The 21,045-nt window shown below is 43.4% G+C and overlaps 1 protein-coding gene across 3 annotated transcripts in view; it reads right to left on the bottom strand.

Annotated features, from left to right (window-relative positions):
• KALRN (kalirin RhoGEF kinase) overlaps window positions 1-21,045 on the bottom strand; it is a 639,384-nt gene that overhangs the window by 5,744 nt on the left and 612,595 nt on the right. For all 3 annotated transcript variants that reach the window (XM_069475125.1, XM_069475126.1, XM_069475134.1), the window contains 6 exons: window positions 15,401-15,428; window positions 14,715-14,886; window positions 12,986-13,107; window positions 11,823-11,954; window positions 9,881-10,045; window positions 7,998-8,076 (listed from right to left, as the gene is read on the bottom strand). In XM_069475125.1, coding sequence (XP_069331226.1) covers window positions 7,998-8,076; window positions 9,881-10,045; window positions 11,823-11,954; window positions 12,986-13,107; window positions 14,715-14,886; window positions 15,401-15,428 — 698 coding nt within the window. The remainder of the gene's footprint in view (window positions 1-7,997; window positions 8,077-9,880; window positions 10,046-11,822; window positions 11,955-12,985; window positions 13,108-14,714; window positions 14,887-15,400; window positions 15,429-21,045) is intronic.

Raw genomic sequence — 21,045 nt, 5'->3', positions numbered from 1 at the left:
CCTTGACCAGGCTCTGTGCTCACCGACCAATTTTCTAATAATACTTTTTTTTTTTTTAAAGACAGGGTCTCACTCTGTTGCCCAGGCTGGAGTACAATGGCACAATCATCACTCACTGCAGCCTTGAACTCTTGGGCTCAAGTGATCCTCCCACTCAGCCTCCCAAGTAACTAGGACTGCAGGTGTGCACCACCACAGTTGGCTAACATTTAAAAAATTTTTTTGTAGAGACGGGGGTCTCACTATGTTGCCCAGGCTGGTCTGGAATTCCTGGCCTCAAGTGATCCTCCTGCCTCAGCCTCCCAAAGTGCTGGGATTACAGGCAAGAGCCACTGCACCCAGCCTACTTTTGTTCCACTATAGATTTGCATAATAGAAAAGAATGTGCTGATCAATAAAACAAGTATTAGACAAGTATTCATTGGATGCCTATTATACACCAGACATCATTCTTGGTATAGGAAACAAGTATTTGGTCAAACTAGCAGTTCTGTTTCACATGATAAATTCATAAATTGCCATTCTGGTTTTTAGTAGCACTCTCTTGTGAGTTGATTATTACTCCTTCCAGAGGACTTTGGATGCATGAAAACAACAGAATGCTGAGGATAGCTCTCCTGAACTTAGTGGCGATGTCAAATTACTGCTAGCTTAATTAAAAATATATTTTTGTATTTATTAAACTTATACACCCCCATGGTTTCAATTAACTCAATTAGCTTTACAGGTTTGTTATTTTTTAAAAAAAATGTATTCCATCCTCCTACCCATCCCTGTTTTTCCTCCCATAGAGGCAGTTTAATATTAATATATCAGTTTAATGTAGTTTAGCAGATTATTGAGGTATTTACTTATATGACTAAATAGTATGCTTTTTGTGGCTACTTCTTGATTTTTCAGTTTACTTATTATCTGTTGACATCCTATTATGGAAGATGAGATTTTAACATCTTTCCTCCCTCTGTCCCTACCACACACCAACTTTCTCCAGCCCCTATCCTCCCCACACAATTAGATTATAATCAATATTCAGTGTTTATATGACTGTGACTGTGTGAGTACTATTCACAGCTGAGCCACCAGTAAAGTATGAGTACTTTTCCTTTTTGTAGTGGAATGCATTCTTTAGTCATTTCTGACAAAGAGTCCATGGGAAACAAATTGTTTGAGACTTGGATATCTGATCATTTGCACTTGTTGTATCTTTGTACTTGATTGTTAGTGTACGTATGTATGTATGTATGTATTCAGAGACAGAGCCTCGCTCTGTTGCCTGGGCTAGAGTGCTGTGGCATCAGTCTAGCTCATTGCAACCTCAAACTCCTAGGCTCAAGCAATCCTCTTGCCTCAGCCTTCCAAGTAGCTGGGACTACAGGCATGCGCCACCATGCCCGGCTAATTTTTCTATTTTTAGTAGAGACCGGGTGTCACTTTTGCTCAGGCTGGTCTCGAACTCCTGACCTCAAACGATCCTCCTGCCTTGGGCCCCCAGAGTGTTGTTATTGCAGGCATGAGCCACCGCACCTGGGCCTTGATTGTTGGTTTAGCTGAGTATAATTCAGCTGGGAAAATTCTTCACTCATAATTTTGAAAGAACTAAGCTATTGCCTTCCAACCTCGAGTGTTACTGATGATGTTAACTGTTAATATCCAGAGCATTATGATTCCTAATTATTGTATATGACCCCTTCTCCCCACAGAAAGTTGGTAGGCCCTTCTCTTTTCCTCAGTGTTGAGAAAATTCACAATGATTTGCCGTGATGTGGGTCTATTTTTCTCCATTAGGTTGAGCACTCAGGGTGCTCTTTTAATCAGTAAACGCATATCTTGTCATTCTGGAACTATTTTATTTTATAGAAATAATTCCTCTTCTCTGCTTTATTTTTTCTATTCTCTCTTTCTGGAACTTCTGTTTTTCAATTTGGACTATCTAGTCTGTAAGGATATTAATGAGAGTTTTTGGAAGTCTTTTACTGCGTAGTCTGTTTCCTTTTAAAAATGTCTTGTTTTTGTTCTGTGTGCTATCTCCCATTTTAGAGATTTTCCTCAAGTGTTCACAAATTCTTAGCAGCTGACTCATTTCTTTCACCTTTACTCCTGAAGGATACTCTTGCTAAATTTAGAATTCTTGGTTGCCAGGTGTTTTCTTTCAGCACTGTGGCACTGGTGGCTCTGTGGTCTTCTAGCCTCCATGGATTCTGACGAGAAATGTGCAGTCATTCAAGTCACTGTTCCCCCTAAATATAATGTGTTATTTTTCCTCTTGCTGCTTTCAAGATTGTTGTTTTGTATATGCTGGTTTTCAGCAATTTGATTATAATGTGTCTGGGCATGGGTCTTTCCGTTTATCCTCCTAGGTCACTGAGATTCTTTACAAATTTGTGTCTTTCATCAGATTGGAACATTTTCAGCCATTATTTCTTAAGAATTTTTTTCTGCACTCATCACTTTCTCCTCTCCCACAGGAGCTCCAATGACATGAGTGTTAGACCTTTTGACATTTTCCCATAGGTCCCTGGGGTTATGTTTAATATTTTAAAAATATTTTTCTCTCTTCTAAGTTGTATAATTTATATTTCTCTATTTTCAATTTCACTGACTCCTCCATCATCTCCAATCCTGCTGTTGAGCCCATCCAGTACTTTTTTTTTTTTTTTTGAGACAGAGTTTCCCTCTGTCGTCTGGGCTAGAGTGCCGTGGCATCATCATAGCTCACTGCAACCTCAAACTCCTGGGCTCAAGTGATCCTCTTGCCTCAGCCTCCCGAGTGGCCATGACTACAGGCATGCAACACCACACCCAGCTAATTTTTCTAGTTTTTGTAGAGATAGGGGTCCTGCTCTTTCTCAGGCTGGTCTTGAACTCCTGACCTCAAGCAGTCCTCCTGCCTCGGCCTCCCAGAGTGCTAGGATTATAGGTGTGAATATCCAATAAATTTTTAAATTTCAGATATTGTATTTTTTAGTTATACAATTTCTATTTTAAAAAATAATTTTTTTCTTTTCTGTGTACTTGTATCTTTCTGTTCATTTCCAGAGTGTTCACCTTTTTTTCCTTCATTGAGATGGTTATAATAGATGCTTGACAGTCTTTGTGTAATAATTGCAACATCTGAATCATCTCAGAGCTGGTATCTGTTGATTGATATTTTTAACCTGCGAACTTTTCAGGTTCTTCTGATTTTTGTTATGTAGAGTAATCCTAACATTTTGATATTATGCTGTAAGACTGTGGTCCTGTTAAAATCCTCTGAAGAATGTTGATTTTTTTATTTATTTGTATGTTTTAGTTGTCAATCAACTTGGTAAGATTCAGACACAAGTTCTGTCTCACTTTCTGTGGGAGGTGATTCTTTTGTCAGTTTACTTTTCAAAGTATTCGCTATGCTATTTAGGGCTGCCCCTTGTGAGCACCACTCAAATGTTAGTCTGGGACTAATCAGTCACTGCAGGGTGAGTGAGCCGTGGGTAATATTGTAGTTTGGTTCTCAAAGCCTTCCTATATTTCTTTGGGTGTGTCTTGTACATGCACACATGTATAAGTGGCCCCAAATTTGTGTTGTTTCAGAATTAGGGGATCCCCTTCTTTTGCTTTATCCTCACTGAAATTTCCCCCACATTCGTTGGCCCCCCGGCCCACTTTTTGTGGCTGTCTGGCTAGGAGGATGGAACTGCCTCAGAGTTTTAGCTTCCTGCACCATCAGGCATTTCACCTGATCGCCCTTGGGGTGAAGCAGTGAGAGAAAAGAGAGAGAAAGAAAAAAACGCAGGAATTTCTCTGCTCTTTCCAGCACAAAGGGAGGACCCCTTTGCCCTGTCCTTTGGCCAGAAACGTGGGTTTTCCTTGGAGTTTTGGCCTTCTGTGCATGCCGCACAGTTCTCTGATCTGGCCCATGCTTGGGTCAAACCTGGGGTGATAAAGGAGAACGAAAGAAAACAAACAGAAAACTCCCTGCCACTGTCTTTGTCATTCTTTTAAGTCTTGACTGCCCTCTCTAATCTCCCTATTATTTACTTTTCAGAATCCTCAGATAATTGCTTTTCGTATTTTGTCTGGAGATTTCTAGTTGCAACCAGTGGGAGACAAAGGCGACAGTGGCCTTACTCCATCTGGGCTGGCACTGGGGCTTGGCTCATTTTAAAAGTTCAAGACTATTAATAAAAAGCTCTTTGGAAGCTCTGAGTGTATGGGTGGGGCCTGTCAACTTTTACTTTAGGGTGATTGGACTGGACTATTTACTTAGGAAAGCTCTATAATTAGTATCTTTAAGTCTTTCCTCTTGGGCTGGTCAGAGCCTCCTACTTTCTGCCTAGAGGGTAAAGCCCTGGTTGTTACTTTTGGAGGCCTGGGGGATGAGACCGCCGGGGTTCTCAGTCTCCAGCATGCATATATTCTCATAACGTTCCTGTTTTTAGTATGGGTCAACCGCCCTCAACTGTGCCTGGTGTCCCCAAGGACAGAGATGCGCCATTTTACCCTTTCAAGAGAATAAAACTCCAGTGTTACCCTGGGTGGAGAAGGACAACCGCACAGATGCCTGAAGCTGGGGAGGAGCTCTGGAGCCCCAGCTTGTCCCTTGGGAAGGCCAACTGGTGGCTGTATAGGCTCTAAAAGGGTAGCAGTCCCGGGCCTCCAGGTAAGGATGGCAGGCTGAACACAGGCATCTATTTTAACTCTCTCCCGAGACAGAACTTCTCAAACACTTTCAGCCAGCCCTTCCAATTTTAGCATCCTCTTTCTGTGTACTCCAGAGGGACTTGGTGCTGCCGATACCTGAGCCTTTGTGGAATTCTGCTGCAAGTGTATACTGCCTCTCATTTGACCCCATGACTGACTCGGGTCTTCTCGTCATTTGTCCCTCTTTCATCTGTGTTTTTTCCTTCTAATACTTTATTGTTGTCTCTTCTTCCAATGTCTTCATCCTTATATGCCTACTTAAAAAACTTCCTCTATTATAGTTTTTTGTTGTTGTTGTTTTGGTTTTGTTTTTTGTTTTTGGGTTTTTTGGGGTTTTTTTTGTTTTTTTTTTGAGACAGAGTCTTGCTCTGTTGCCCAGGCTAGAGTGCCGTGGCGTCAGCCTAGCTCACAGCAACCTCCAACTCCTGGGCTCAGGGTATCCTCCTGCCTTAGACTCCCAAGTAGCTGGGACTACAGGTGTGAGCCACCGCATCTGGCCCTCTATTATAGTTTAATGACATCTAGGAGGGAGTGAAAATAGATACCTGTGTTATCTGCCAATAGATGGCAGATACCTGCTACACTTAACTGCAGGCCCAACACTGCTACCTTTTTGGATTCTGTGCAGGCAACCAGTCAGCATTCCCAGTGACATACGCCCCTGGCTTCTTTAAACTGCACTGGCACCTATACAGTTTATTGTTGATTAAATATGCTGTGCTCAAGTGCCCTTTCCTTTCATGGATGTGCTGTAGAAGTGAAGATATTCCTTTCTGCACCATGGTTTTTATAATATTTAATTACTAGAGAGCTCTTTTTAACAGGATAGTCATGTAGGCCCATGATTCTAGGTGTAGGCATGCTGGAGAGAGGTGTTTTTTTTTTTTTTTTTCCCTCCCAATTGCCTTTCTTTTTTTCTTTTCTTTTTTTTTTTTTGCAACTCAGACACTGACTTCTGCTGCATGTCAAGTGCACTTCCTCGTGCTTTCAGCACCTGTCAATCATTCTGAGTCTTTAATTAGGACTTTAATTAGGACTCTTCCAAGGACACTCTGACATCCCAGAGAGTGATGCTTCCACATGGCTTCTCGCCCTCTTTCCCAGATCATGTCAGCAGACACGGTCAAGAGAGGAGCTTCCTACTTCTTGGGGAAACATTTTAGAGGGCAGATTTTTAAACTGTGGGTGGGGAAATGGAGTGTGCTTTGGAAATGCTGAGTCTTGGGCAGCAACAGAAACTCGCTGTGCATGACAAAATGACTTCCACACTCCCTGCAGCCAGCACACTGAACGTTCAGATGATGTTGTGTGGCCACAAAGTTATACGGCCCCCTGAAAAGTATACACTCATCAAAACCAGAGCCGGACACTGCTGAAAGGGCGTCCAGGCACCAGCTGTGTCCACAGCTGTTCATGTTGGAGAAAGCTGACTCACTTCCATGGCCCTGGCACAGAAATCTTTCATGTGTCTCATGTAAGAATATCCATGTTTTATTTCTATTATGCTTTCTGAACATACGAGAACTATTCTTAGAAGAGAAAGAAGCTTCAGGCTGTTGGAGATGAGGTTTGTTTGTTTTTTTTTTTTTTAAGAAAACAACTATTGATTACTTTGAACTGATCAGAAAATTGATCTCCCCTTTGAGAAACAGCAAAACATCCATCTATTCTGCTAAAACATGGCTATGGCTACAACAGCAAGTGCATGTTTGAGGGAGGAACTAACTGGGGCATCTAGATGGCACAACCAGCTTCATTTAGAACCAGCTGGGGATTTGGTTTGCTCATTTTTGGGGTCATATCTGGCTTCACAAATTTCAATATAACAGCAAACTAGATTTCAATTACTAGAACTTATTTTTGACAATAATTGTTATGATGAGAAATGACATATACTAGTGAAACAAACACAGGCTTAGAGTTGGGTAGCCCAGAATTTGAATCTTGGCTGTACACTTACTAGTTGTGGGACCTTGAGGAAATTACTGAGCTTCCCTGAGCCCGAGTTGCCTTTACTGAAAATATACTCAAACACTACCTCACAGTGGTATAAGGATTAGATTAAATACTGTTTGTATAGTACATGCATAGTACGTGGAACACTATAGGTGCTCAGACATAAGCAGCATCATCACATACATTTCCTTTGGCCTTTTTTTTTCCTTTGGCCACACAAAGAAGACAGGAGAGTAGAGCTAAAGTTTGTTTTTGATGAAAGATGCTGTAATGAAAGGCAGTGAACTACATTGTGACTCCTGCCTAAGAAACAGAAATAATGGACATTTTGGCTTCCTCTCACAATCTCTGTGATAACCACCACACTTAGGAGATTTTATGCTTCACTTCGAAACACCAGCCAGAGATCCAGATGACGCCAATGGCCCCTTGTCAGCAGGTGCTCTTTCATTTCTACATCCAGGCTGGGTGGGCAACTTGTAAGGTCAACGCACATTTCTCACCCAGACCATCTGGAGACCAATGCCTGCACAGGGATGAACCCCTTTTGTTTCTCTCCCATCAACTATTTTGGGGGCCAGGTGATAGATTTCTTTTTCACTTTTCTGTTGAAAGTCATATTTTTATTCTGTTTATTCTTGAGGACACACTAAACATTCTCTAACCAAAAGAGAGTGGTGGGCAGAGAGAGAAAGAGAAATATGTATGTATGTATGTATTTTGAGGGGGGTGGTTAGATTAGAAATACCCACAAAACAATTAATGTGCTTGACACATGGACATATATAGAGGGGTATACTGAACAATTAATGACTATACATTCTTCTCAAGAATATGTGAAACTTTTTACAAAAATTGACCAGGGACTACTCATTGAGGAAGTCCCAACAAAAATCAGGGAGTCAATATCATATAGACTAAGTTCTCTGACCACAATGCAAATTAAGGTAGAAATCAGTAACAAAAAGATACTTTTAAGAATCTCATACATTAAAAAATCTCATACATCTTAAAACATTTTTCCATTATAACTGGGTCATAGAAAAATACACAGAACTCAATAATAATGAAAATAGCACATATCAGGACTTGGGAAATACGGCTAAAATTGTACCGTGAAGAAAATTTTGATCCTTAAATTCTTATATTAGAAAAGAATAAAGGCTGAGATTTGATGAATGAAGCACCCAACTTAAGAAGTTAGAAAAAGAACAGTAGGAAATACACATCAATATTCTCATTGTTTTCGTACTATAGAGAGAAGGCATCTATAAAAGAAACAAGAAACTACAAAAACAACTCATTGCTCTGTTGTGATGTTGCTACATACTTATGAACGAGGGCAGAGAACACTGTGTCATTACCTTCCAATTTCATTCAGCTCAGTATAGGCCGAATCAAAATTTTCCTTCCAAGAAATGGTGGCACCATCAGCAGCAGCATCTTTGGAAGAGACAGAATTGTTGATGATATTGAGGATGTCACAAAAGAATAAAGAAAAGGTTAACAGAAAAGCTCCAGCATAACCCCAAAGCAACTCCCATGGCTAAATATGGAATCTCACTCAGTGGGAAAATGCCACAATTCTCTGGAATGTTATTTGAAAGTATTAAATATATCATCCAAGGGAAACTGACACGACAGAGTCAGACTCCCTCTGCCATCTACTTAAATGGGGGGAAAACTCAGCACAATCAGATGTGTGACTTCTGGATATTTTAAAATAGAAATTTGGTAGAAAAAATAAAAAGGGGGAGAAAAAAAAAAACACTGTGAAGACCTAGAAAAGCCAGTGAGAATTAGGGCCATAGGGAGGCTGCAGAGAGAGAAGAGGGGAAAAGCTACAGGGTGAAGAAAGGAGAGAAGGAAAAGATATTCCAAAAATGTCTTTCTCACCCCACTATTGTTAGGCATTCATGAGCTTATCTGCTGTAGTGAATGATTTAACTTAACCCACAGTATATGCCTGAGTAGACTCTGACGGCATTTCCTTGTATGATGTGTCAATTCCCTGGCAATGATTTATAAACACACACACACACACACACACACACACACAGAGGCATGCACACCAGTACACATTTGTTGTCTGCTGTGGACCCAGGCTCACAAGGAGCAAAATGCACAGTGGTCGTGCCGGAGCAGGGCTGAGTCAGTGGCTCGGGAGGAGAGAAGCCAAGTCAGAGCACGGCTGGTCTGACCCCAGAGCCGGTCCCCTCAGGCTGCTCAGAGCACAGCCTGGCTGAGACTGAAGGTGGATTGTCCATACTGAATGCTGAGGAAACAGAGGACCAGGGCCAAGGTTTCCCAATGAGTCACAGGCCCTGGGAACAAAATCAAAGCCACTGGGAGGGAGCTGACTGGGGTGGCAGGGGGGGCCCAGCTGGAGAGCATTTCCGGATTCAGCTGGGGACAGGGGTGTAGCCCAAGGCTGTAAGGCGTTTACCAATCCCCATCTGGAGACTCCAGAATTCCCTTAACCCAAAGAGACACAGGTAAACCACTCCCTACCTGCTGCCCTCCCCGCCCCACATAGACCACTCCCTTGCACTGCCCCAAATCTCACTACTTGGAGATTTCTTAGGCTGACAAGTTTCCTGTTCCAAAATGTCCCCGAAACCAAGGTGACTTGGTGGACAAGATAAGGACCATGTTTGTAAAATACTCATATTTAACTAGTTATATGTTTATTTTAGTTAATTTCTCAACAAATCTACACAAAAATATACCCATGTTGAGAAAAGAAATTCTGGGATAATTAGGAGTGAGGAAACTATCAGATATTTATTCTGTGGTGAAATCCTTCAAGCAGTTTCCTTTCTCTTCCCTTAAGTTGGTGAGCGGACTGTCCCTAACGCTGCGATGTATGATTGTGCCTGGCAGGGGTGCCGGGGGAGAGGGGGCTTTGTATTCCTGTCTCTGAAGAGGGACAGACAGCACCCCAGGGACTCAGGACTCCTGACTCTGCTCCTTTCTGTTCCTGGACACATCCCAGTGCCCCAGGGAAGTGGGCAGGCCCACGATTAGGCTTGGGTGGCAGATCTAACATTTTCCCAAGATGCCTGAGCCACACTTTATGGGCACATTCTCCATCAGGCCTCTAAGATGTTGCTTGACTGAAGCTGCTGAGCAGCTCCAGGTCACCTCTTGCATGGTGGCCTGACGTGCCAGTGAGCAGCCAGTGGGCCTGCGACAGCTGGCCAGGTGCCTCCACTGCCTGGGGGTTGTGGGCTCGGCCGGGACTCACCGTATTCCGGAAGTCGCACAAACTCCGAGGGCTCGCTGGGAAGGCTGATTCCCCAGGGGTTACTGGCACTGACTCTGAACTGATAAGGACACCCAGGACTAAGGTCTTCGATGACGAGGTAAGTGTCCAAGGTTGAAGCTACCGACTGCTGCCAGATCTGAGAACCTAGTGACAGTTTCCCAGACGAGAGAAAGAGAAAATGCATAGGGACATTGTTTCAAAGACCTTCGGCAAACAAAGAAAGGAAAATTGACACATTCAATTTAAGGGACAGTTGTGGGCCAACTGTGGCAGTTTGGGTTCAATTTCCTAAATGATTGACTAAATGGTGAGAGGTACGGAAGAAGTTGGCCCATAGATTCTGTCCATTTTCAAACGTGCAGGTGTGAGAGTGAGCAGACATAGATAAGCAGAATTTACAGAGGATACGTGGCAAATTTTCAATAAGGCTGGAAGAATATGCATTTGGAAGCTGAAAGAAAATGGAAATTAACATGCATTGAGCACTATAAACATGTAAAATACTGTGGAAGATGTCTAGTGTCTTCAACATAATTCTCTCATTTAACTTTCTCACGTAAATCCACACAAACCCAATGAGGTAGAGAGCATTAATCCTACTTTACAGATAAAGGAACTGAGCCTCAGAAATATTAAACAACTTGCCCAAGAGAACTTAGTTAATAAGATGAACTATTTACTGAATAGTTATAAAGCAAATATGAACTTTGTGAAATGTGTCTCCCAGCTCAGCATTAACACCTTTGTGAAGACCCTGGAGACCTAAGAGTGAATGGCTTAAGAAAGATGCAGAAATAAATAGTTTAATTTTAATTAAATAGGGCAGGCTTAATAAAAGAGACGAAGAAAAAAGTTAAAATAGAGTAGCAGAAAGTAGAGTAAAATGAATAATTTTGGTTTGGGGGTGGGGTGAGGTGGCAAGCAGTTGCTTTCAATTCAATCATGAGATTCATTATGTGGTTCAGAGATTTGTTATTAACAATTAAAATTATCTGGCAGCTTATTTTAACTGATTCTTCTTTATAACAAGATGGAAATCTCAGTTGTTTCTAACCGCTGAAGAAATACATGCATTTTGAGCAAGTAAATATTAATAAATTTTAAAACTTTAAATTGCACAATTAAAAAATATATATTGTCTCTAAATTTTATCTGGGGGCAGGAGGTATATGGCACTCATCACACTACCCTAGTTATTTCTTTGGGACAAAGATCACTAATTATTAATAGCAAACTAGAGAGCTGGGTTTTACTGCTGGCTCTGCCTCTTACTAACTACAACCTTGTGTTTCTTTCTTTCTTTTTCTTTTTTTTAAGAAACAGGGTCTGGTCCTGTCACCCAGGCTGGAGTATAGTGGCCCAATCATAGCCCACTGCAGCCTCGAACTCCTGGGCTCAAGCTGTCCTCCCACCTCAGCCTTCTGAGTAGCTGGGACTATGGGCATGATACCCAACTAATTTTTAAAACAATTTTTGTAGAGATGGGGTCTTACTATATTGCCCAGGCTGGTCTCAAACTCCTGGCCTCACACAATCCTCCTTCCTTGGCCTCCCAAAGTGCTAAGATTACAGGCGTGAGCAACTGTGCCCAGCCAACCTTGTTTTTCTTAAGTTTCTTTAGGCCTTGGCCTACTCATCTGTAAAGTGGGCCCGATCATCCCTATCTAGGTGATTGAGCATGTTAAGTAGAGAAATGCACGTGAAGGCACTTTGAAACCTGTCCGGGGTCGTAAACATGCCAGGAGGGTTTACATCATCTTAGTGAAAACAGCTGCTTGACATCTGAGGCCTCGGTGCTGAGTTGGAAGACACAAGAAGGAACAGCTTCTGAAAGATGAGGAGGCTAATAGGCTAATAACTCTGAAGGAGCTCCTCGAGAGGAAGAGAAAACAGCAAAACAAGAGCAGGAGGAGATAGCTACCTTCCTCTCTGTACTCCACGGTGTAACCGGAAATCGTGCAGTTCCCCGTGCTGGATGGGGGCAGCCAGCGCAGAATCACAGAGGTGCAGCTTCTCTCCTGGGCAATGGGGCGGTTAGGTGCTGCCGGAACACCTACGGAGACAAAAATTAGGGTCAAGTGCTATTTCTTCAGAACCTGGCGTTTTACACCAAGGTAGATCGTCATCTAGGAAATGTTACCTAACCTGTGTCTCAATTTTTTCCTATGTCCTTCTCCACCAAGTGGCATACCTTTCTCCAGGCCCAAGGGACCTGGAGACATGCCTGGCCTTCTGAAGCTGTTCCTCAGCTAGACACTGCACACTGGACATCAAGCTTGGTCAGGGGACCATGCAGCAGGTTTGTGGTAGGCCACAGACAGCTCTTAGCAAAGATTTGCTCTCTCTCCGTTTGTTAGAACTTACTTTGGGAATTTCACAATGGACCTTTTCTTCCCCAGGTCTCAGGGAGCCCATATAGTGTTCGCTAACACAAGCTCACAGAGACAGAAAGTAGAATGGTGGGGGCCAGGGGAGGTGGGAGGGAGAAATGGGGAGTTGGTGTTTAATGGACACAGGGGGAGTTTCAGTTTGGGAAGATACAAGTGTTCTGTGACGGATGGATGCTGGTGACACTAGCACACAAATGTGAATGTACTTAATGCTGCTGAGTTGCTACACTTAAAAATGGTTAAGATGGTAAATTTCATATTGTGTGTGCTTTACTACAATTAAAAAATGTTTTTTTTTTTTTTTTTTTTTTTTTGAGACAGAGTCTCACTTTGTTGCCCAGGCTAGAGTGAGTGCCGTGGCGTCAGCCTAGCTCACAGCAACCTCAAACTCCTGGGCTCAAGCGATCCTCCTGCCTCAGCCTCCCGAGTAGCTGGGACTACAGGCATGCGCCACTATGCCCGGCTAATTTTTCTATATATATATTTTTAGTTGTCCATATAATTTCTTTCTATTTTTAGTAGAGACGGGGTCTCACTCTTGCTCAGGCTGGTCTCGAACTCCTGGCCTTGAGCGATCCACCCGCCTCGGCCTCCCAGAGTGCTAGGATTACAGGCGTGAGCCACCGCGCCCGGCCTAAAAAAAAATGTTTTAAAAAAAGTATTTTAAAAAGTTTGCCTAACAAACAGACTATACCTTGCACTTTAACTGTAGCAGACGTTGATACGGTCCCATGGTCGTTTGTTGCAATGCAGGTATAAATCCCGCTGTCTTGGGGCATCAGGTTGCAGATCTTCAGGGTGATTTCCCCAGAGTCACTAGAGACACCAGAAGGACGCCCTTCAGACTTGAGTGCTGAGACGGCTGGCTGATGGGTAAAATCCCTGAGGGTTGGCACCTGGTGTGCTGGGCTGAGAGGCTTTAGGCCCGAGGTCTAGTCCCTGTCTGCTATCTCCCTATACACCCTGGGTGATCGCCTCGCCTTTCTGTAGTCCCACTTCCTGATATGGGGAAAACAGTTTGGCCATGCCCATCTCTCAAGTTTCTTGTAAATGAGAGATAGCATGAGGAATAAAATGATAAGAATTAGAACATGGTTTAAAATATATAAAGTCCTATGCAAATACTGGTCCACGGTATTACTAGTATTATTCCCACTAGTAACCTTGTCCTAGAATATATTCCGTCTTACAGATCAATAATGCATGTTGAAAAAAAAAAAAAAAGGAAAGGAAAGACTAAAAAATGAAAATGTTCAGGTATTTCAAATTCTACATGTGGGACCCTCAAAATAGTTAAGTGAATTAAGAAAGGGTAAATTCCTTCACCTAAATGGTAACTTCCCCACTCATCCCAGTATGGGATCCAGGAACATCCCCAGGGGAGAACTGCTCTGAAAGGGTTAAATACAGAAGTCATGGTCGGTCCCGCCCCTCCCCAGGGTTGTGTCCACCCTGCTGCTCCTCACAAGCATGGCCTCTCACACTAAGCTCCTTGGACCCACTGGTATTTTATGATCTGGACAGGGAGCCTCTGCTGGGAATACCAAGGAATGATGGTCTTTTTCCATTTCCCATGCACACAGATTAAGTCAATGGGTGAACGTTTCTTGATTCTAGTTGTTCCTTCTATACATGTTTCTTAAGCATTTAGGGCTTGTTACTGCTTGTCCACTGTAAGCAGTAATACACAATAAAGTTCATAATCAGTAACAATAAATGTTAACAGAATGATTGGGAGGCAGTCAACCAAGTTTTATTAAACAGGGTTTTTGTGTAAAAGCATGCTTGCAGCTTGATTTTCTACTGCACATTTTGGAATGAATCATTTTTTTCCTAATAAAATTGTTCTTAGGTAAGGAATTAAATATATCACTGTTTCACAGTATCCTGAGGGCACAAAAAACACCAGATGTCCAGATTTGGGGACCACATTCCTATAGGTCTGGAGCTTTCATCACTTCTGACTTAGAGCATTCCTTAGAAACCCACAGGGAGATGGCATCTAATAGGGGAATGTAAGGCAGTGACTGTAAAAGCTCTTCAAAAGTATGGCTCATGCTTGACCTAAGATATTATATAAAGGTTTATGTTTTTCTTTATTTGCGTAGGTGGGTACAGAACACAGTCTTTGCAGAGCGTTCTGTTGTCCCAGGTACATCTATGTGGTGCCCAGCAACGTATGAAACTGTTGCTGCCCACCATGAACTTCAGGCTGGTGACATCTGGCTGCGGCGTGAGCGGCTCAGGCTGTGGTTTTTTTATTCACTCTCTCTCCTAATCAAGGCCAAGTGTTAGAGCTAGAATAGGCTTCAGGGCTCTTCTCTGAGGAAGACTATGAACCAGAACAGAAGCCGCATCCCAGATTTAGCGCCTCGGTGCTGCGCTAAGGTGCTGCTGGTGTGCTGTTGGGGCGATCGGCTTACCAAGAGGAGACGGTGTATGTGGCGGAGCTGTTGTCAGTGTCAAGGATGTTCTGGTCTGGACCCTTCCAGGTGATGGTGGGCTTCGGCCGCCCACAGACCTTGCACTGTAGTATCACAGTGTCCCCAAGCAAACAAGTCACATCCACTAAGGGCACAAGGAACTCTGGGGCCACTGTGATCAAATCAACATACATTCATATCACTCAGAACAAATTTAGAGAAAAACAGCCATTTTTTTCACACAACACTATCATTCCCTCCCAGGCTGTATAATGATTCCAATAACCTTCAGCATAACACTGTTATCTGTGGCTCTTTAATAAGTATTTAAAAGTAATAAATATTATAGAGAAATTAGGAAATACAGATAAACAAAAACAAAACAAAACAAAAAACAAAGCTCCATGGTGTCATAGTCCAGAGATAACAACTATGAATATTCTGGTATGAATGATATATATGTCCTTTGAGGCTTTATCTAAACAGATATCTTACCAAAACTGGATCACATTAGACATATTGCAAGTTGTAGTCCTTTTCACCTAACAATTTATCACAAACATCTGTCCTTGTCCATTAATACAGAACCACGTCACCACTGTTAAAAGGCTCTACCTTAATGCTGGATTTACTATAATTTATTTAGCCAATCCCCACATTCCCAATTCTACCACTTTTTAACTCACCTTCTTGGATGAAATTTGGATTTAAAATCTGAAAAACACAAAGAAAGAGAACATTGCTTGAATTCTAAATGACTAAAAGAGAACAAGAGACTTGTACGCTATTGAGTAAAAATGAAGGACAACCCAGGGAGGGGAGACCTGGAGCCCACCTCTCGATTAGCTGTGACTGTGTTGCTGTCGCAGTGACAGAACCCCTCTTTATCAACAAAGGGCACTTGGCTGACTTCTGTCTAATCTGGCTGTTCACGTTCCCGCCTGGCAGTGTGCAGCGCCGGGCAGGTTCCTTGTGACTCAGACCCCTGCTAGCACAGATGCCCTCTCTGTCCTTCCTCTCCTTAGTTGCTCTTCCTCCCTTCACATGCAAAAATCCCACTCTCCTCCTGCTCAGTATGCACTCAAGCAATGCGGTGATACGATTCTTCCCAGTGTCCTGTAGTTTCAAAAACAGAGAACCCGAGACCTATCAAACTGCAAGTGTCTTTGACATTAACTAACCTGGTGGTTTCCTTCCAAATGTCCTCCCTCACTCTTTCCCCCACCCCCAAGCAAGGGAAACTTCTTTTTAAGAAGGTAAATACAGAACTTTTTCTCTGGTTGAAGGGGAAAAAAAGAAGTCCTGTCTGTCTATCCTGTCCCCAGCACGACCTCCTGTCCTGCACAGGGCAGCTTGAAAACCACTGACCGTCTTAACCATTCTAACACTTTCTGCTTCATAGGTGAGAAAACGGAGAATAAGTGACTAAGTGACTAAGCTAAGTCCCGTCACAAGGCTGGTTCCGGGGAGGAGCTGCTAGGGCTTTTTGTCTGTACCACGCTGCCTGCTTTGGGACACCCTAGATATTTCACAGCAGGGAAAGCATGTAGCCGACTAGCCATTCTGGAAAGCTACCCCTTCTCGAGAAGAGGTCGCTTTGACTTTTTTCTCCATCTTTTTTATTACCTCTAATCATGCAAGTCCAGGTCATACAGCCAGGCATTGTAAAAAAGCATGGATGGAGTCAGGCTACGGTCATCTGCTTTGTTTAACATGATTGTATGCTAATTACTTAAAATTGATCAGCATCAATTTTCTCCACTATAAAATCATGAATATCTAGTGCAGAGTGTTATCACAAAGATTAAATGAAATCATGTAAGTCAAGTACCTAGCACAATGCTTGACAAATAACGAGTACTCAATAAGTAAATAAAGATTACCTAATTCTAATCATCTTCCTTCTGCTAAGCAGCCTATTATTAAAGTGGCTTATCTCCAATAGTTTGTTTGGTAAAACTCTTCTTTCCATTATAGGGAAGCCAGAAAAACTCATGTGCCTTACAAAATTGCCCAGTTGGGGCCTTCACGCTTATTTCCCTGTATTTATCCATGTCTTATGTGAACATGTGTGATTTCTGTGTGTTCTTCCCTTAGAGGGGGACCTATATGAGCGCTTTGGAACAAAGATGTTATGTCCTTCTTGGGTTCCCCTTTGCAAACCGATTGCCCACTTACACCACCCAGGTTTTCCCTGAAGTGGGCTGTGGAAAACACACATGATGCCAAGTTCTAGGCTGGATTGTCCCAACTCTGGCCACTGCAGTGCCCTCTACTAGTCTCAAAAGTCAGTCAAACCACTGCCCTGCCTTCCTTTAAGTCAGTGATTCTCAATCCCTCACCTGGGCAGCTTTAAAAACACAAAATATCCAGGCACGGTGGCTCACGCCTATAATCCTAGCACTCTGGGAGGCCGAGGCAGGAGGATTGCTTGAGGTCAGGAGTTTGAGACCAGCCTGAGCAAGAGTGAGACCTCTGTCTGTACTAAAAATAGAAAAATTAGCTGGCTTCATGGTATGCGCCTGTAGTCCCAGCTACTCGGGAGGCTGAGGCAGGAGGATCGCTTGAGTCCAGGAGTCTGAAGTTGCGGTGAGCTAGGCTGATGCCACGGCACTTTAGCCTGGGCGACAGAGCAAGACTCTGTCTCAAAAAAAAAAAAAATACAAACAGGCCAGTGCCTGGGCCTCATGCTTAGTAACTCTGTCTTAACTGGTGTAGGGGGTACCCAGGCATCAGGAGTTTTGAAAGCTTCCTCAAGTAATCAACATGAAGCCTGGTTTGCAGGATGCTGCTGAAAGTTCCCCTCTACCAAGGGGACTGATCTTGGATAAACCACCTTCCTGCACCTGAGGCTTTCCGAGGTGGGGTGGGGGGTGCATGGGGGTGTTTGGTAAAAGCTCTTCCCATGCCTAAGAGACCCCTCTAGCTGAGAAGACTCTGGGAGGGAGGTAAAGTGTTGCTCCAGTTGAGCAATTAAATAAGCTACCTGTCAACGTGGCAAGCAGCACCGCATCACCTGTAGGGGGTGCTAAAGAGGCCAAGCATTTATGTATCTGGCTTAGGTAAGGCAGGGAGAATGACAACACAGTCATTGGACAGTCGAAGAAAAGGACGCTAAGAATATTTTCTAAATGTTAGCAGTGGTGATCTCAGGGTGGTGGTATTAAGGGTGGCTTTCTCCCTATTCAAAAAACGTTGCCTGAGCTCCTCTTCTGCTTTAAGACCTGTGTATAGTTTTGTTGGCACAGAAATACTAAGACATAGATAGGTCCTACCCTCAGGATTTATAAAACATTATCTGAATTTTGAGTGGTTTGTTTTCTTTCTTTTCTTATCTGGGCTTTCCACATATTCATCAGTCAGCATGTTTCACTTTTGTAATAATTTTTTTTTAAAGGAATAGAAGGCATAGTCAGACCTGTTAGACTGGAAGTTATTCAAGGACAGGAACTATTTGTTATTCACCTTTGTATCTCAGGGTACTGGCCCAGGGTCTGCCACTTAATGGGTATTTAATACATGTTGGTGAATGAATATGTGACCTTTGACCTCATTTCAGTTCTCCCAAGGATTTAGGACTGCTTCATAAATCAAATCTCAATATAGGACCAAGAGATCTATAAAATAATTAGTTGTGGGTATATGACTAATAATATTCAACTAGAGCCTGTTTGCAAACACAGATGGAATACAAACTTTTGGGGAACTGATTTTAAAATAATATAATCCTTAGCCTCTGAGAGGGGAGGTTCTTAGTAGCATGCTGCGCAGAAGAGTGTAAACTCTGGGAGCAGACAGAGCATGTCGTGTCCAGACACGCTCTCTTTCCTTGGACAACATTCTTAGGCAACTCCAGCCTCAGTTTTATCTGTAAATTGGGGATAATGATGTCCACCTAGAAGAGCTGTCTGACGTAAGGGCTCAATTTATTTGATGAAGATTCACTGAGCTGAGCTTTGGTGGTGGTGACTGGGCAGGGAGCGGGGCAGACATGCTCACTCCCTCAGTCCAGTCGGTCAACAGACTAGTGGGGAAGACAGAATTCAATGGCATTTGCATTTGGTGCAGTGCCTGACAAATGTTAATGGCCAGCCTCTAATAAACATGGAGCGCTACACTCTCCCGTCCCACCCCCGCTCAATCAGGACGCTAGGGTAGAAACAGCTGGAGAATGCTGCCAACTTTGTTCAATGGCCTGTGTTTCCCATCACGACGGGGATCCACAAGGGAGCAAGGCATTGAGTCCACGCCAGGAGTCTCACAGAAGAGGCTAATGACAAATGGAAGAGACAAGTCGCAGGCTCACACGTTACAGAACTTTAAGTAGGGCTTCATAAACCTGCACTGTGGCAGTACTTTTGATAAGAAAACACCCCCAACTGCTACTTAGAGAACGTCTGGCCTTGTTCTTTTTTCTCATCGCATAACCCCAACTGTGTTAAGTATATTATTAAACACATGCACTGTTGAGAGAGCAAATATTCCTAACGTGGGTGTAAACGTTATGTTGGAGAGAAAGGTTGCCAATAAGGCGTAAGTGCTGCTTCTGCATTGGGAAGGGACTCGTGCAAGTCAGCCGTCTTCATTTCTCTGCCTCCCAGCTGGCCCAGGTGAGGAGAGCCCAGCTCGGCACAAGGTGTTGCTGATAATGGTAAGAATCCCTGATCTGTGTAGCATTATACAGTTGGCATAAACTACTCACGGACTCCTTCTTTTGCTCCTCCAAAACCCTGGAGGAAATGCAGAGCAGTTACTTATCCCCATTCCTTCGATGAGATAGGGGAGTGAAGCGTTAAGATCGTAGAGTGACAGAGGACTGGATCTGAAAGCTCTTGAATTTTAATCCAGGGCTCTTCCCAGCCCAGCATTCAGTGCAGTGGAGGGTCTCGGCCGAGCCACAGGCCCACCTGCTCAGCTCTGCTCCTTCCCATCTCTACCCATCCTCCTCTTGAAAATGCTCCATTAAGAACTAAGAGCCTGGGCAAGATCCACACTAATGTCTTTTCTAATTCTGACTCTGGATTAGATCCATAGAAGATTCCTCCCTCATTTTTCCTGCTCCTACTTTGATGCAAATCAGAGTATGGACCGGAAGAGGATCATGACACCCTTCTCACACAGTAGTCCAATTACCTATGTATTTGTCTGTGGCTCCCTGTGGACTACATGAGGACAAGGACCATGTTGTTTTGTTCACTGTTATTTATCTTCAAGCTTAGCACGTTACCTGGCACATAAATGCTCCATTGATATTTGTCAAATCAATGAAAATTTAAAGTGGTGGGATGCTAATTTGGAGGAGGAGGGCTGAGAAAATGTCTCACCATAAACTTGGAATATTTTCCCAGTTACACTGGTTGGGAATGTGCCTGCTCAGGAATCTCATGGGTCAGTCAATGTCTGAGATTTAGCCAGTAGTGCGCTTCCTCCTCTGCACTCTCCTAGAGGCGAGTACCTCTGTGGCTGTGACCATGAGCTGCTGTGTGTCTGAACATCTGACCTGCAGTGTATTTGCGCTACTAGACTTGTGAACCGTTCAGAGATAGTAACACTTTCCCATGTTTTATGCACCCTCAGTCATGTGTTTAATATAGCATCTCGCACATGGCAGAAGATCAAATATTTATTGAATCCAATTAACTGAGGTTGTCCAACTAGTAGACTAGAATTTAGATCCTCTGGCCACCTCGTCTGGCGATCATTGTTGGTGCGTGCAGGGACCTTTGGTATTGGCTTGGAACCGGAGGGGTTAATTATAAGCTGCACATGTTTCCTGAAACCTAGTGTCTCCCTTCCTTAGAACCAGGTTGGGAGTCGATGTGGAGTGGGAGACGGGAAGGAGGAGAGCGGTGGAATCTGAAGCAGACGTGGTGGTGGAGGAAGGTGACGCTGTTCATGTGAAATGCACATGTTCTGTCTCTGGGAGACGACACAAGAAAATGCTGGGCCAAGTCCAAGAGGACGAGGCTGGTATGGACAGTGTGGGAAAGAACTGCTTAGGAATCTGGTTTTATTTGAACACCAGAGGGCGGCAGGCGGTAGTGCTTCCTCTCAGACGGGAAACAAGAACCACCGCAACGTGGTCCATCAGCAACTTGGTTTCTTCTGGAGAGAAATCCAATTGTTCTCTTGATTTTTTCTTCAAAACAGGAGGGCAGTGAAAGAAGAGTAAAGAGTTACAGGTAAAATCACCCAGCACTGAGTGACATGAGCTGAGCTTTGAGGAAATCTCGGGTCTGTTTTTCTTTCCAGTCAATGCCCAAGATTGACTCTAAGACTTAAGAGTAAGGGTGAAATTCTGTCTAGAAAAGCAGTTAATTGTCAACTGACT

The sequence above is a fragment of the Eulemur rufifrons genome, chromosome 7 (genome assembly GCF_041146395.1).
Source record: "Eulemur rufifrons isolate Redbay chromosome 7, OSU_ERuf_1, whole genome shotgun sequence".
Taxonomy (NCBI): Eukaryota; Metazoa; Chordata; class Mammalia; order Primates; family Lemuridae; genus Eulemur; species Eulemur rufifrons.
This window is presented reverse-complemented; position numbering and strand designations above follow the sequence as displayed.